Here is a 16,711-nt window from a genome sequence, read left to right as displayed (position 1 = left end):
AAAACCAATATGACACATACTTTCATTTCCATCTTTAAAAGTAAACTTCAGGCTGTCAAAAGAGCTTGCATAGCTACTATCAGAAGATGTGAAAGGGAGAAAATACTATCGGCTGTTACTAATCTGCATTTGAAAAAAAAATCAAGCAAATCATACCTGTGCAAATAGGTAAGACATGACAAGATCATCAAGAACAGGGCTTTCTGCACCCCGAATAATGCCATACCGATATGCTCTGCTTGTGCCATTGCAATACCAGTGGGGAAAATAAAACCTGTTAAGAAACATTTAAGCTAAGGTCAATAAAAAGATACTTTTTCCCAACACAAAGACATTATTCCATTCATAGATGTGTAATAGTTGGTGCTGGCTGTTTTGGAGGACCAATGTGAAGCCCACCAAGCGAACAGAAGGCTTTGGATCCAGTTCTTGATGTGTAGTACAACATTTAAGCAGGGTGAGAAGCTGAAGTGGTAAGAATGAGGAGATCGGCAAATTTATCTTTACTAATAAGAATACAGAGAATCTTGTGTTACTCTTCCAGTTTCCTTTGAGACAGTTCCTAAAGAAACATTCAGGCTACATTATGCAATTTAAAGAAATAAAAGTCTTTTTCCTAAGGAAAACTGTGACTGTAGCTTTAACAGTCCACATCCAAAAAACAGATCAAATGGAAGTGGTTCTGTTGCACACATTCCCCTGCCTACACAATTATTCTGAATTTCAGAACTCCTACTTACTCTAAATGGGCAAGCATGGAAAAGATGAGATATTTTATTATTAAGAAAAATATTATTTTAATTTTTGATACATTTCATACATAACCGTTTCTTTCTTCAACCTGAAATGACATGTGTATGATTTGTAGACAACTGACAAAATATGTCATTTAGACCTACTCAATCCATTTTTATTCTTTTATCTATCCAAAGTCTCACCAACAATCTGTCTGTAACTTCTGAGAGAAATTATGGTTCAAGTAAATACCTTATTGTAAGGTAAAACCATAGTTTTGTATTAGCATAAAAAGTGCATAATGGTTGCTTTAAATTACCTTATCCGGTACAGTAGGATGAGTCTGGTTGCTTCATCTACATGGAAGATGTGATTTGGGGGATACCAAATTCTCTCTGCTTCACTCATGAGTGCAAACATGTTATGATACACTGGCATGATACCTACACACAGAACAGGGAAGCATACATTTATAAGAAATTGCTTTCATAGAGAATCAACTTTATTCTGAAAAAATAACTTGCAGGTTAAAAGTAGCAGGTAGGTACATGTTCTCCAACTGTTCATTGCACTGCTCTACCACTGTCAGCAGTGTTGCAATGATGACCCCAAAACCTATAGCATTTTTGCTGGTTTATTTTCTCATTCTTCCTTTATATTCTCTGACTGAAGACTGAATTCACTTGTTGTCTCATATTTGTTTTAATTACAGGGCTTTATCTCTACGGCATTTAATACAATGTGTTCTTAGCCTCAGTTTAATTAAGAAGTAACAGCCAACAGCAGTACATTAACTTCTTCCTTACCTTTTCTAAAAACAGATGTAGGTATTGATTTCATTATTTTAGACTGATGAAAAATTAGAAGCCATCATGACTAAAACAACAACCTGCCTTCTATGTTTTAGAAGCTCAGTTAAGAACAAAACCAAACGTACACAAAACTGGAAAATATCCTCCTCCCTTCGCCAAAACAAAACAAAAGCAATACCACCTCAGAATTATTTTAATAAGAACTGAGGCAGAATCTTACTTGATTACACACTATGTAAACTATGTAATTCAGCTGAGCAGCAACCCCTCAGTAGCACAAGAACTATTATTTGGCTTAGGGGCTGCTAGCTGCAGGTACAGTCTAACATAAAAGACAGATGGTACAGCATTGTAATATGCCATAGCATTGTGCATCCAAGGAATGCCAACGGCATGATTTATAAAACAGGTTAATTGTCTGAGACTTCACACCATTAAGTGAAGAACATCAACAACTGACAACAAAATTTTGAAGACACGGTGATACAAGTCTACAGGTCACATAGTAAAATGAAAATTTGCAAAGAGAAAGTCACAGTAGGTCATAAAGAAAGAACACTGTCTTTCTGTTAAAACTATATACTTTGTGAGAAGAATTCAAAATATTTAAAAGAAGGAATGGATAATGACAAGAATAAATTAAAATGATGTTAAGAGACAAAAGAATTCTGGTGAAACGCTAAGTACTCACAACGCTCTCCTGAAGGCTTAGAATAAAATCACAGAAATTAACACAGAAAAACAAGAGAAAAAAAATCCTTTATGTATTTCTATTCATAAAAACGTCTAAGTGTACGTAACTATTACAGGAGGCAGACCTATATTTCTTTCCTCACATCTAAAGCACCTGTTAAGACAACTAATCTACCCCACATACAAAACAACCTAAACTTGTACAACAAAAAGTAATTCACTCCTAAAGAACAGCATGTTTAAACTTGTTACAAAATGGGGTATGTCTCTGCAGGGAGCCAGCAACAGGGTTTAGAACAAGACCCCTATTGTGCAGCTGTCAAGAGTAAACTGTTGGAAGTCTACAGGCTAATCATCCAACACTCGTTTAAACTACAGCTTACCAAAACACGCCAGAACCGCAGGTCCTGACACATGACTTTCAGAGAAAAGGAGTCATAGACTTACAGGAAAGTAAAGAAATTGAAAGAATTTTGTAAAGTAATCAAAGAGAAACCAAAACTAAACAAAAACCCCGCAGGAATAACCTCAAACAGATTAGTAATTGAAAGGTTGGCTCTAAATCAGGATGCTACAAATTTAGTGCAGTAAGAAATATTAGATCCATCTGAGATTTGAGAAATACCAAACTAACTTTATTTTGTGGAGCTAAGAATACACCTATCCTATGCAACAAAATGTGGTCCTCACTCAACACATGAAATGGGATTAACCAGATTACATGACAGATCAACTGCCTCTAAAAGCAACAGTAACTGCATTAGCAGTTCTGAGGCTGTGTGGTGCCTGCACCCCAAATAATCGCAGAACAATTACGGTACAATGCATGTGAATCACCAACCTATTTCAGGATTCTAGCCAAATACTAAATACCACTCAAGAAAGCGATGAATATTTACTTAGTCTCACTAATATATTAAAATGCAAGTGAAATAATAGACTATCAAACTATTAAAATCCCATATAAGCACAATGAACAAGAAAAAAAAAAAAAAAAAAAAAAAACACTTCTTAAAATTCAAATGTTAAGGTGCTGTATTTCATCAAATAAACTATGGACAAAAAATAAATAACTAAAAAAAAGCAACAAAACACACATGTAAATGCATTGCCCCCTACTATTTCAATCATGCATTTCAATCCATGATCACATCACTACCATTCTCAAAATAAACTGTTTTCCTAAGCAAAGAACAGGACTTTGGAACTCCTTCTACAAAGCAGAAATGTTGGCATTAACAAAATAACAAAAAAACACTCTTCAATTCCCTCCTATGTAGGAAAACTAAATTGTGCACTCAACCATTCATTATACTTCAGCATCTATAATTCCAGATGGTAACCAGCAGCTTTCACTACCCCTGCCTAATGACACACAGTTCACACGTTTTTCAAGAAAAGGTGTTAATTGTCTTAATCCCCTCCCACCCACCGCTCTTGTTTTCCTCCTTAAGAATTATGCGTCAATGCCAAAATATTGCCATGCTTGAAGAAGTACAATTGTTATACATATAGAGAAAATCCCCTTATTAAGGTCTTGAAAATTGTCCATAAGATGATGATGAAAGCAGAGTGGTCAGAAACTCCCTTTTCATTTAAATTTTACCAGCAGTATTAATTGCAGGGACTTTTCAAGCACCTAATAACTGCAGCATTTCAGTGTTTTCTCTACAATGAAAACCAAAAGGGGTTGGAGGGAGGTGGGGTGTCAACACACTTTTGATGAAGCCTAGACAAGTAAACAATAGTGAACGTTTCTGAGAAATATTTTTTCAATACAAGTAAAATCAGAAAAGGTCATTCACCAGAGGTACTAAAAACCTCCCCTGGATTTCTGCACTGCACTAATCATGTTAACAAATCAAACAATTAATAGTTAGGAGATGCAACAATGACTCAGTAGACATAATAAAGCCAAATTGTTCCCTGTTTTGCATCTCCAGCAAGGGCTATTAAAACAGATTTTCTGGACTGCTGCAAAGGCAAAAACAGGATTGTCTCTTGGCAAAGCATTTTATTTAGTACATAAGGCTAAATAAAAATGCCTCCTCTCTCTATACGGTTTGTCAAGTAGCACTGTGGAAGGCAGTAACACAGTTTTATTCCTTAAACATCTGCCTCAAGCCAAGCCAAGCCAAAACAAAACAGAACAAAAAAAACCACCACACAATGATTTACATAGAGCTCCTTCATTTCCTCTTTGTGCTTTTAGACTTTCATATCCACTTTGGTCATGCTACTGCATTTACATTGGAACAGCCAAAGGAGTAGTGAAATACATATTAGTTATACATCTCCTTTGTTGGCATAAGGTACTCTTTCACCCACACAGCATGATCTCATTTGGGAATTTCTCCCTGCAATGGGAAGAAAAAAAAAAAAAGCTTTAACTCATAAAAAGCCATGACACCACCATACAATGCGGACAACATACTTAGTCCACAGCCAGAAGTGTCTTCTGACAGTGTCAAGCATATTAATAAAGATTTTGTCTGTATATGTCTCACGACATTAGTTGCATGCAGAGTATCATTAAAAAATAACACTCTTTTCAAAGCCCAATACAAACATTAGTCTGCTCTCACATGTAACGGTCAAGTAAACTATCTCAAACTTAGACTTACATATGTCAGAAGGAAAATTCCTTGGCTTTTCTAACATAAATATAGAATCTTACTCTAATTTTTCATACAATCTGGACACTTATCAAACTTTGACATACCATTCAGTGTTGTTATCCCATCAACAAAATCTTTTCTGAATGGTTAATCAATCAAACTCCTTCCCTTTCTTGCCAGAAACAGAAGAATGAGGGTGATGAGGCAGTGGCACAGGCTGCCCAGAGAAGCTGTGGATGCCCCATCCCTGGTGGTGTTCAAGGCCAGGATGGATGGGGATTTGGGCAACCTGGTCTGGTGGGAGGTGTCCCTGCCCATGGCAAGGGGCTGGAACTGGGTGATTCTTAAGGTCCCGTCCAACCCAAGCCATTCTGTGATTCTAAGAATCATCTGGAGTTTCAACTACTGAATTTCTGCACTGTATTTATAATAAAAAAAAGTGTCCGGAGAGTTTACCTAAAAACACAACCAATGGGCAGATATGGTCAATGATAACTTTATTCAAAGTCTTTTGATAACTGCTAACTGTCCGTAACGCAGCAACCCAGTCATGACTGTCTAATTGGATCCCTCTTGGAATTTTAGATGCATTAAGAAGTTAAATCTTTGGGGTTTAATGATCCTAGCAGAAGGGAAAAAAATAAATCAGAAAAAAAGCCCTATCAGAAAAATGATAAAGTGAGATAGGCCCTACAGAAACTGAGGGTTCATATACATTGGGGAAACAAGATACAGCAGAAATGCAGTAAGCTGGAAAAAAAAAATTATGTTCCTTGGCTGATTTTGCCAAAACATTTTTCAGTACACTATATAAAAATTACAGTTACATTCCAAAGGTCCTAGCTCTGCATACTTCACTATTATTTTATTAAGATTTTAGGAGCAAAGATGTATTTGGCTAATATTAAAGCAATGCTTTGCTTATAGTTTTAACTATATAGCTATTTAAACTGTGATTTACAAACTCACCTGCCTACTGTAACATAAAATATCCTCACTTTTTAACTTTAATTCAGTAACCACACAACTTGGATTACATGCACATAATACACGCATCTTTTTTACTGATACAATTCAGCTGATGGAATGAGTCAACAAAATGTTAGTTTAAAATTTAAAAGAAAACTATTTTCCCATGAAATACTGATCTTGCTCATAAAGTATCATTCTGGTTAATTATAGTGTACAGTCCATAGACTTTTGGAATTATTTTATCTGATGATAAAAACACTAAAATCCATTTACAAGGAACTTGGCAATATCTTATTGAAAATCTCAATTAAGTAATTATACCAATATAGTATGCAAAGCATCCCTATTTCCATATACAAATAAATACTTCTGTGATTCATATTTGAACACTTCAGATGGTCCCAGCAGTCTGTATCTGATCTACCTGTACCACAAAAACATCAGTCCAGTGATAGCTTCAACTACATCTTCTAATCTCTAAAAACAGATTTATAGGTTTTTAACTTACATTTTGAGTGAAACTAACTATAAATGAAGAATACAGTTGTTCTTTAAACCATTCTTCTGTACAATGTCACATCGAGCTTGCCTTAATGCTGTCTCACAACATTTCTGGTGCACTACTACTAGTGTTTGTATGGTCTTGATGGTTGACTTTTTTTTTTTTTTTAATAAACTGAATACAAATGTGAGAAACACTCCGTAGCCAATAACTTAGGCTCAGGCGAGGATCTCAGTGAAGTAGTAATTTGTTCGCGATTGCAATGGCAGGCGCCCCACAAGCAGGAGAGAGCGCATCTACTAGTTCCAAAACACAGTTTATATACCTTTTGATGGCAGGACCCTCCCCTGTTTCCCCACTGAGTGGGTAATCCAGATTCACAATCTATCTGATGCTTCACAAACAATGCATGGCCTTCAGTTGCCGGCCTGTTAAATTTCAAATTTCTTTTGACATTTTTACTGCTTGAAGTGGTAATGTTTCTTTACTTATCTGACTTGACTTGACACCGTGATTTTCACCTAATTGTCCTAAGGAGTCTGATTGTCTGCATTTTACAAGGTCGCCTGCTAAACTTTCTTATCACTGTAAGCATATCTCAGTACCACATTCCCTCCTTCTAAACAATGTAACTCTGCAAAAACAACATTTCTATTCCCACAATTCCCCCCTTTTCTTTTTTTTTATAAACTGTTGATTTTTGCAAAAACTCTTTTTATTTTTATTTATTTATTTATTTTAAGTGTAATTTGGTAAATATCTTCCTCTTCTTCACTTTCTTTGCTCTCCGTTTCCTCTAATATCATTTTATCTGAGTAGGGTGGTGGATCTATGGTCATTTGTTTCAATAATGTGGTTTCAATTAACCGCTGGACAAGTCCCCTTACACAGGGGATAACGCAACAGCCAATAGCTGTCAAAACTCCTGCTACTATAATCAAGGATGTAAATATGGACATTACCATCCCTTTCCATTTACCAAACCAAGATTTCAACCATCCTGTGATGGAAGTGTCTGCTCCCGAATTTTCTGCCAATTCATTGGCAAGGGTGGTAAGCCCTTGCAATGCTCTTGTTACTGTGCCATCCGGGGCAGTATTGTTAGGGATAAAAGTACAATGGTTGCCCAGCATCACGCATACACCACCCTTCTCCACAAGCATCATATCTAATGCTATCCTGTTTTCCCAAGCCATTTTGCTGATGGCATCTAGTTGTTCAGCGATTCCTCTCATCGCATCCTTAGTATAATTGATGAATCTCTGCTGATTATAATAGAAATAATTAATCCAATCCACATTTTTATTGATTGTTACCCACCAGAACAGTAACTCAAACCCTGCAGCAATTTAATTTCTGGCTTTATATTCATCCCGAATTCCTCTAGGTACCCCAATAGAATCTATGTATACTCTATCATCAAATGATATTCCTAAGCCTCCTTTACTTCTTCTGGGTATTTGTGATGTTTCTCTTTCAAATGCCAGGGTGAAGGGTATAGCTGATTGAACAAGTGCACAAGTGCCTTCCCAATTAGATGGTAGGGTGGACCGTAAGATCTTCCCTCCACTGTACCACCAGAGATCTGCCCTGGGGATCTCTAGTCTTGAGCAGTTTCCCATCAAGTCCTTGGTAGCACAAGGCAAATTCTCCCAGATGCCAGGTAGCACTCACACCCTGCCGTGAGAGGCAAGCTGTATGGTTACCTATAGCTGTAGAGAATGCAGGGGGAACTGTGATATTGTTATCATGCAAGAAACAGCAAAGAGAGACTTACAGGCCTCATTTCCCCAGGCAGTCTTTTCTTGGTACAATGCAATCATACATCGCATCCCTTGGGAGTCTTTGGTCCACCCCCATGGGAAGGGCACTATCTGGGCAATCGGTCATCCCGAGGCACAAGCATAGCAGTAGCTACGATTGAGACTCTGGACAGTATATTTGACCCATTCTATCCAGGCATTCACGTCCCCATACCCTGTTTGAATCTCAAATGTTTGAACTGCCACATTTCAGAGGGCCTCCTGTTTACTCTCCTGTTTTCTCCTTGAGTTTTTCCCTTTCTCTGTTGGCAATAGAGGATTGTTTCCATACAGCTATTCTCAATCTGGCTGTTGTGTCTCTGCCAGTTATTTGTTCTTTCTGCTCAATTGTCATTGGGCATTTAAATCTCCACAAGCTAACACCTCACAAGCATCAAACGTGACGGCTTGTGGTACATAACCCTCTGTCACAGTCACCCATATTTTGATGGGGTATCCCGTTTTTGCTATTATCTGGTCATGCCTTTTCCAAGTTACCAATTGACCGAGGCCTTCTCTGAGGCCTAGAATCACTAAAAACAAAATTAATAATCAATTTTCCCGTCATTACTTTTAAACCTTAGGTTTCCAAATAATTATCGATACAAAAATAAGATGTACACTACTACTATAACAACCCCCCCTTGGGAGCACTGCAATTCGCTATAGGTCTGTCCTTTCTCTCAATCACAAGTCACACTCGTTAGTTACCTGTGAAAATAAAAGGTTAGTTTACAATTGTAAGCTCTTATCCTGCTCAGAGTCCACTACGAGATTTTTCTCTTCAATTTCAACTTCCAACAAGTCTTTTGTAGGAACAGCTTCCCAGGTACTTAGCGTCGATGGATGCCTTCACTCGAGTATAGTGAGTCCAACCTTTTTCCGCAGTTCTTACGGCTGTTTCAGTGGTCAGTAATTGTCCTTCCCATTCAGGCCGGAGTTGACTCTTTCCAGGTCCGAATCAGGACCCAGTTTCCTGGATGATGGTGGTGAATGGGGAATTCCAAAGGTGGGGTTTGAGCCAACAACCCACAGGTCCTGAGAGATGACAAAGAAGAAGACAACCCCAGAATACAGTTCTTAAGGAAACTCTCTTATTTTGAATTGTGGTATCTCATCCCTTCTGCCCAGATAGGGCAATCTGAACAGCATCTCATATGGTGAAATTCCTATATCCTTTCTTGGTGCTGTTTAAACCTGTAAGAGTAAGCATTTTACCAAAGGAAGTTGGGTTTCTAACACTAGTTTAGTTAATTGCTTCTTTAATGTCTGATTCATTCGCTCCACCTTCCCAGAAGAGGAGGGGTGCCAGGGGCTGTGAAAATCCCACTCAATCTCTAAGGCCTGCTTTAACCCTTGCAGTAAAGCTTACACCCATCTAGTCACGTGGTCAATTAGGACAAACAAGTAACTCAGTAAAGTTTACCTGTATACTTTGGAAAGGTCAAACCCCTGGCTCCCGTCCCCCTCTAGATGGGTTACAGAACACCTTTTTATTTACCTTTTGACATATGGTACATCCTCTACATATGTGCTTCCCTAAAGTGTATATTCCTACACAGACATACTTTCTTAGCACAACATCACACATTGCTTGCACCTCCTAATGACTCTTCTGATGTAAAACAGTTAATATTTGCCTCATTATCACTTTATTCAGCATTTCTCTCCCATCAGGGAGTATCGATTTTCCTTCAGACTTCATGGCTCCTGATTCCTTAAAAAAATCTTTCTTTTAAAACTTTTTAGTTCTTTCTTAATTTTCAACAATTCCCTGAATCCTCTCTGCATTTATTCTGTTTTCCTTCAGACATTAGATGCCTTAAATACCTGACTTCTCTTTCTCCATATTGTAATTTATTTATTTATTTATTTATTAATACTCCCAAGCCCTGCTTTCCCAGAAAGTTGAATAGCTTGTTAGTAGCTTTCTTCACAACTCTTTTCTCCTGTCCTGACAATAGAAAACGATCCACATATTTGTTAACATTAATACCTCCTTGGGAGGTTGTAATTGCTCCAAAATCTTTTGTTATTTAAACTGACCCAAATAGATAGGTGGCCCTGTAAACCCCTGAGGTAAAATTGTCCACCTATATTGTTGCTTCCGCCCCCATTTAAGGGTCTTTCCAGTCAGAGGTGAATATACATGTATGTTTGCTCTCAGGGCCAGAGAGCACTCCATTAATAACACTGTTATTCCAGTCTAACAATTTACTATTTGAATGCCCAATTTAATCATCAAATCCCTTCCCAACAGATTAGTCCTTGCCTTGGGTACATACAATAATTACCCAGTGATCATTTTATCCCCTAGTCTCAGCTTGGTATCCCCCCCAAAGTGGCACTGTTATCCCAGCCCCACTTTTTAGGGTTTCATTAGTTAATTTAATCCCTGATACTTTACAGGTCAGTAATGACCTAGCTGTTCCCCAGTGTATTGGGTTTGATGGCAAGGTTCGGGGGCTGTGAGTAGGGGGGTGGGAAACTGCAGTGGCAGCCCCCATGAGAAAAAAACCCGGAAGCCTCCCCGTGGCAGAAAAGGGACAATTTCATTTGGCCCCAAAGGGGCCCACTGCTGCCCAGAGCCAAGCCATGAGCAATACAGTCCGTGCCTCTGTGAGAGCACATCCACGAAAACAAACAAACAAAGAAACAAACAAAAACCTGCTTCTCAACAGCAGTTGAGAGAGCGAGAAACCCCCCCGCAGACACCAAAGTCAGTGCAGAAGGAGGGGGAGGAGGCGCTCCAGGCGCTGGAGCCGAAACTCCCCTGCGGCCGCTGGAGAGGCCCCTGGTGGAGCAGGCTGTTCCCCCCTCCCCGATGCTTGGGAAACTGACCAAACACCACAGCAAATATGCAAATATACCATAACTTCTAGACTGTTACTTAGATAATGCCTACATCCTCTTTCCCTGCTCATTCAACTTCAAACAGCTCTGTTAAATATTACATGCCACACCTTTAACACCTTCAGCAACTCTTTTAACACTTCCTTTATCTTTTTCCAGCCTGTACTTTTCTAATACCAGCACCAAAGGCTCAGTCAGGGTCCAACTTAATTCCATACCTTTTCCCTCCAAGATACTGAAACAACATATCAATATAGCATATTTCATCCCATATTCCTTCTTTCCTCCTTCTTCCACTCCAGATATTCCCATTCGAAGTGGCCAGCCTGGCCACACTTAAAGGCCACACTTAAAACATTTTATCAAAGCCTGTCTCTGCTAGGACTCGGGCCACAACACAGGCAGCCTTCTTTGCCTGCCATTCCTTCATCTCTCTTCCTCTCCTTTCCATCCTGGCCCTGACTCCCCCTGAAGATTTTCTTCATCTTTCTCCAACCCTCTGCCTCACTACCCGCTGCACTGTCAATACCATTAGTTTCGATATTTTTTTTTTTTTTTTTTTTTCCCTTCTTATCTCCCCTCCAGACGCACCCCTCCAGGGCCTCCCGCAGGAGGGTCCCCCAGTGACTGTTCACTACATTCCCCCCACCTTCTGAAGCATTTTCTGCGTATTTTGCCAGGCTTTAATCACACAATGAACTTTCAAGAGCCCTTGGGATACTGGGTCCTCAGGTCTCATCCCCAAGTACTTTCTCATTCTGACACTAAGTCTCTCATATAATTTCTGTGTTGCACACTATTATTATTCCAGCCAGGATTGGCAAGTGGGTATTTCTGCCCTGCCGGTATTACCCCTGGTCCTGGAGGATGAGCTCTTTCCCATTCTTGTATAGCAGCTCTCCTCCTGATCATTCCCATTTCTTTACCTGTAAACAACATACTTATAGACATAATTCCCTCCCCCAGGAGTATAAATCAGGTCGTAGGAACTGGTCTAATTGTTCAGCTAGGCTGTTGGGGTCCTTGAATAAAGACTTCCTCTCCTTCTTAAAAAGTCCTAACCTCTCTGCTGGTAAGGAGGAGGGGGTAGTTCACCTAAGAGGATACACAGTTAGTGTTAGTACTGTTAGTATCAGGGAAGGCAAAATTCTCAACATATCTTCTACCTTGTTCTAATTCTTGCCAGAGCCTAGAGTACAATCCTTCTTTAGGGACAGTGTTAATTACAGTCCCTGTCTCCCTTCCCGGAGTGACTGCTGCTGCCACCAGTTCAATATTAAGATTATAGGGAGCATAACTTGGCTCCTTCTCTGAAAAAGGAATCTTATTGTTTACACATAAATTTAAAGCCTGAATTTTCATCAGACCCGTATTTTGGCCAAAATACTGCTGTTTCCTTAATTGATTCTTTTGTCCAGACTGATACACAATGTTTAACCTGTGTTTTTTTTTTTTTTTTTTTTTTAATTACTTTTCTTTTACAATCCCTCTAATTTTGGGATTATGTTTCCAATTTCTTATCATTTTTCAGGAAGAACTATTAGTAGGCACTCCCCCAGGGATATCTCCCTGTCCCCTGGAACTCATATTTTCCCATTTTTCCTAACCCTCGCCAGTATGTGCTACAGAAATTTCCCTTCTGCAGTGTACCACACACCAACGTACTGAAAAATGGGGGTGTACCGCCAAGCACTTCCCCGTGCCAGCGTTACCGCACACCTGAGTTTACCAGATTCCCTGGTGTACTTCCAAGCACTTCCCCGTACAAGGATTACCGTACACCAGATTCCCCTGGTGTAGTGCCAGCACTTCCCCGTGCAAGGGTTTACCATACACCAGATCACCCGACCCCCAAGGCAATACTTAATATTTCTTACCTTGGTCTGTGCACAGAGTTACCGGATCGATTCTTAAAAACCCGGAGTGCCTACCTTCTTCCTTTCCCCACTACTTCACGGATCCTGCCTCTTTAACCAGTCTCGGGCCCTCTGTCAGCTTTCCGCAGAACCGCCACCGTCGATGCACAGGACCGCTGAAATCAGCGGGGCATGCCTTCCTGCTGCTGCGGCGGTGGGGCTCCCCAGTAGGTGACTGGATCCCGGACGAGCCCCCAAATTGTGAGAAACACTCCGTAGCCAATAACTTAGGCTCAGGCGAGGATCTCAGTGAAGTAGTAATTTGTTCGCGATTGCAATGGCAGGCGCCCCACAAGCAGGAGAGAGCGCATCTACTAGTTCCAAAACACAGTTTATATACCTTTTGATGGCAGGACCCTCCCCTGTTTCCCCACTGAGTGGGTAATCCAGATTCACAATCTATCTGATGCTTCACAAACAATGCATGGCCTTCAGTTGCCGGCCTGTTAAATTTCAAATTTCTTTTGACATTTTTACTGCTTGAAGTGGTAATGTTTCTTTACTTATCTGACTTGACTTGACACCGTGATTTTCACCTAATTGTCCTAAGGAGTCTGATTGTCTGCATTTTACAAGGTCGCCTGCTAAACTTTCTTATCACTGTAAGCATATCTCAGTACCACATTCCCTCCTTCTAAACAATGTAACTCTGCAAAAACAACATTTCTATTCCCACACAAATACACTAAAACAAATTAAAAGTAATTTCATTTTAGATTGATTTGGAGGAAAGGAGAAAGTGGAAGGGTATAAAACATGACTTATGAAAACAAGTCTCGGATACTGAATCTAGAAAATGAATCTAATACAGCAATGCTATAACCTCTGGAACAATTTCTCTGTCTATCACAGTTTGGGCTGAGACATAATTGATTTTTTTCATAAAGGCTCACACAACACTATGTGTTGGATTTTTAAGAAAGTAGTGGTGATAACACACCGATATTCTAGTTGTCACAGACAATGCTTACACAGAGTCTTTCCTGCTTTTCATGCTGCCGGGCCTGTGAGGAGGCTGGAGGTGCAGCAGGAGCTGGAAGGGACACAGCCAGGACAGCTGGCCCCTGCTGACCACAGGGTTAGTCTATACCATTGTGCTGAAGCCAGGATAAAGAAAGAAGAAGGGGCGGGGGATGGGAGTGATGGTGTCTGTCTTCCCAAGAGTGTCTGTCTTACACGAGAAAGAAGGTGTCTGTCTTACACATGATGAGCCTGTCTTTCCTGTCAGTGGTTGGACACCTGCCTGCTGATGGGAAGTACCAAATGAATTCATTGTTTTGCTTTGCTTGCATGTGCAGCTTTTGTTTTGCCTAGTCAACTCTCTGTATCTCAACCCAGGAGTTCTCACACTTTTACATCTCCAATTCTCTTCCCCATCCCACCTGGGGAGGGTGAGCGAGCAGCTGTGTGGTGTTTAGCGGCCTGCAGGGTTAAACCACAACACCGTCTTATTTTATTTCCACAGTCAGCTGCTTCCTCTAATATTTTTTTTCTCAGGCTGAGGTCTAAGGCTTGTTTTTGGGGTGACATTTATAGCTCTTCAACATGGCAGACAACAAACATGCTGGTACCGATGATCCCTGAAAATGACTAATCAATTCACGCTTAAGTTCAAGACACTTAATTATTCTTGCATTTCTGGTTAGAAAACTTAATTCTCAGTTTCATATTCTGACGTTTTTTCATGTAAAAATCTGAACAACCTCTGAGAAGTACCTTATTTATTATATTTTTCCCCGAATTAGAAGTTCTTTCCAAATACAGTGAGGAAAGACTTAGCTTCTACATGCATGGCTTAAACTGGCAAGCAACTATAGAACAATATTTATGCAGACTAATATTTATATAGCCAATACATGCCACATACAACAGATCTAAAGCCAAGTTAGCATAGATTGGAAAACCTTCAATTGTTTGAACTGTGTAAAAGGTACATAATGAGGCTGTCCCTCTGACTGCTGTGTTTGCCTAGATCCAATCTTGCTTGTCACAAGTAACAGCCATACTTTGATGTAACCAGCTCAGCTATCAAGAGATCTAGCAATTGCTCAAATCACGGAGAAAGTTCATTAACATTTACCAAGTTTATTGTATTTCAAACATTCCTACTACCTACCTAAACCACTCTCTTTATTATGAAGTATACTGATTCACAGAAAATTCCTGAAAGAAAAGTCTTGTCAACATAAGCACTATTGGAGTGCATGTGCTTTGCAGACCTACGTGTTTTGCCTCACAAGCATAAAAGCTCCAAGAAAAAAGAGAAAATAATAAGAAGTGGAAGGTTGTGATTTAAGTACTAATGACTATTATGAAAGAGAACAAAAACCTACAGCCATCCTTTTCCAGCAACTCAGAAGGAAATGAAGTTACAAATTCCTCTGAGAAACAGGTTATGCAATAATGCCATAGTAGCAGCCAGGCAGAAACCACTCTTCAGAAGACTTTCTGGACCTCAGCTCTACAAGGATAAAGCCTCAACACGATAAAACATTTTCATTTGTAGAAATGAGTACAAAAGCATTACCAATGCAGTTTACAAACTCTGTTGAAGAATAATGGACCAATAGATAAAAAGTTAAGAACTGCTTAGTAAGGAATACTACTCATACAAGATAATTTTTAAGAGTCAACTACAAAAGGATACATTTAGGAGCTAGGAACCATTCATACAAAACAGGAGCAAGTACCCCAAAATGCTAGAAGCTTTCAGACACATTGATGAGGTCTGAGAAATCTTCCTGAATTAACAGGAATTAGTTTTTATGTCTCTATGTTTGTGATATGAGTGAGAAAAATATTGCATATGGCCTGGTCTGAACATTTTATTGGGAAATTGGAGATGGTGTGGAAGACAGACAAAAATGAAAACAGTTAATACGTTCAAGTTAAGGAAATCTATCAAAAAACTTTAGCAAAAAGAAGATCTAAAGGTAATCTGATGGTGGTAATGTAAGTACCTCATGCTACAGATATTGGTGACAGGGAAAGGCTGAGAAAAACACAACTAGAACAAACATCTGACAATTAAGCAAGGCAAATTCAAACCTGAGAAAAGCGAAGAAAAAAAAGTGGGCAGACGAGCAATAACAGTAGAAACAGCTAGTCAAACTACCAAGGTAATTACTATTCCAGTGAATTCAGACTAGGCTGGGAGCTTTTCTGGAAGGTGAGAGTTTTAATTAACTCATTCATCAGGAAAGATAGAAAGATTTGTGATGTCTTTTTATTCTCCCAAGACAAAAACAAAAAAAACACACACACAAAAAATAAATAAATAAATAAATAAATAAACACAAAACAAACAACAAAAAACAAAACCACACCATCACAGTACAGGAAGCACAGGAAGCAAGGTACCTAATGTCATGGAAGTTGATGCAGTATATTCCTTCAAGACCATGGTATTTTGAAGATACTAAGTTTGACAGATAAAAGACCCCATTGATTTAATATTCTGGCAAGTTAGCACATGAAGATCAAAGCTAAAGAAGCATTTTTTCTCACAAGTATCTAGTAAAATTGTTCTCCAGTTCACTCCCTCAGCAATGCCTCATCACTACACCAGTATTTATTTTCACAAAAATATTTACCTACCTAATGTAAAATCAATTCCATCCTAACACTCCGAAAGCGAAGAACCTTCACATGCACACACATGCAGCACCAGCTTTACACACTTTTAGATGTTGTACCTGAGGGTCTGACATGCAACAGAGGTAAAACTGAAGCCCAAAAAACATCGTCATCAATGCTAAGCAATGTATTCTTACTGCAGAACTCAACAACAATAGGGAAGTCTGAGGGC

General features: G+C 39.3%; 1 protein-coding gene across 9 annotated transcripts in view; it reads right to left on the bottom strand.

The window, feature by feature from the left end:
- Nucleotides 1-16,711, bottom strand: part of JAK2 (Janus kinase 2) — a 101,579-nt gene that overhangs the window by 39,898 nt on the left and 44,970 nt on the right. For all 9 annotated transcript variants that reach the window (XM_082782680.1, XM_082782673.1, XM_082782681.1 and 6 more), the window contains 2 exons: nt 1,055-1,178; nt 157-274 (listed from right to left, as the gene is read on the bottom strand). In XM_082782680.1, the coding sequence (XP_082638806.1) occupies nt 157-274; nt 1,055-1,178 (242 nt within the window). The remainder of the gene's footprint in view (nt 1-156; nt 275-1,054; nt 1,179-16,711) is intronic.

The sequence above is a fragment of the Aythya marila genome (assembly GCF_965140915.1).
Source record: "Aythya marila genome assembly, chromosome: Z".
In the NCBI taxonomy this organism is placed as follows: Eukaryota; Metazoa; Chordata; class Aves; order Anseriformes; family Anatidae; genus Aythya; species Aythya marila.
This window is presented reverse-complemented; position numbering and strand designations above follow the sequence as displayed.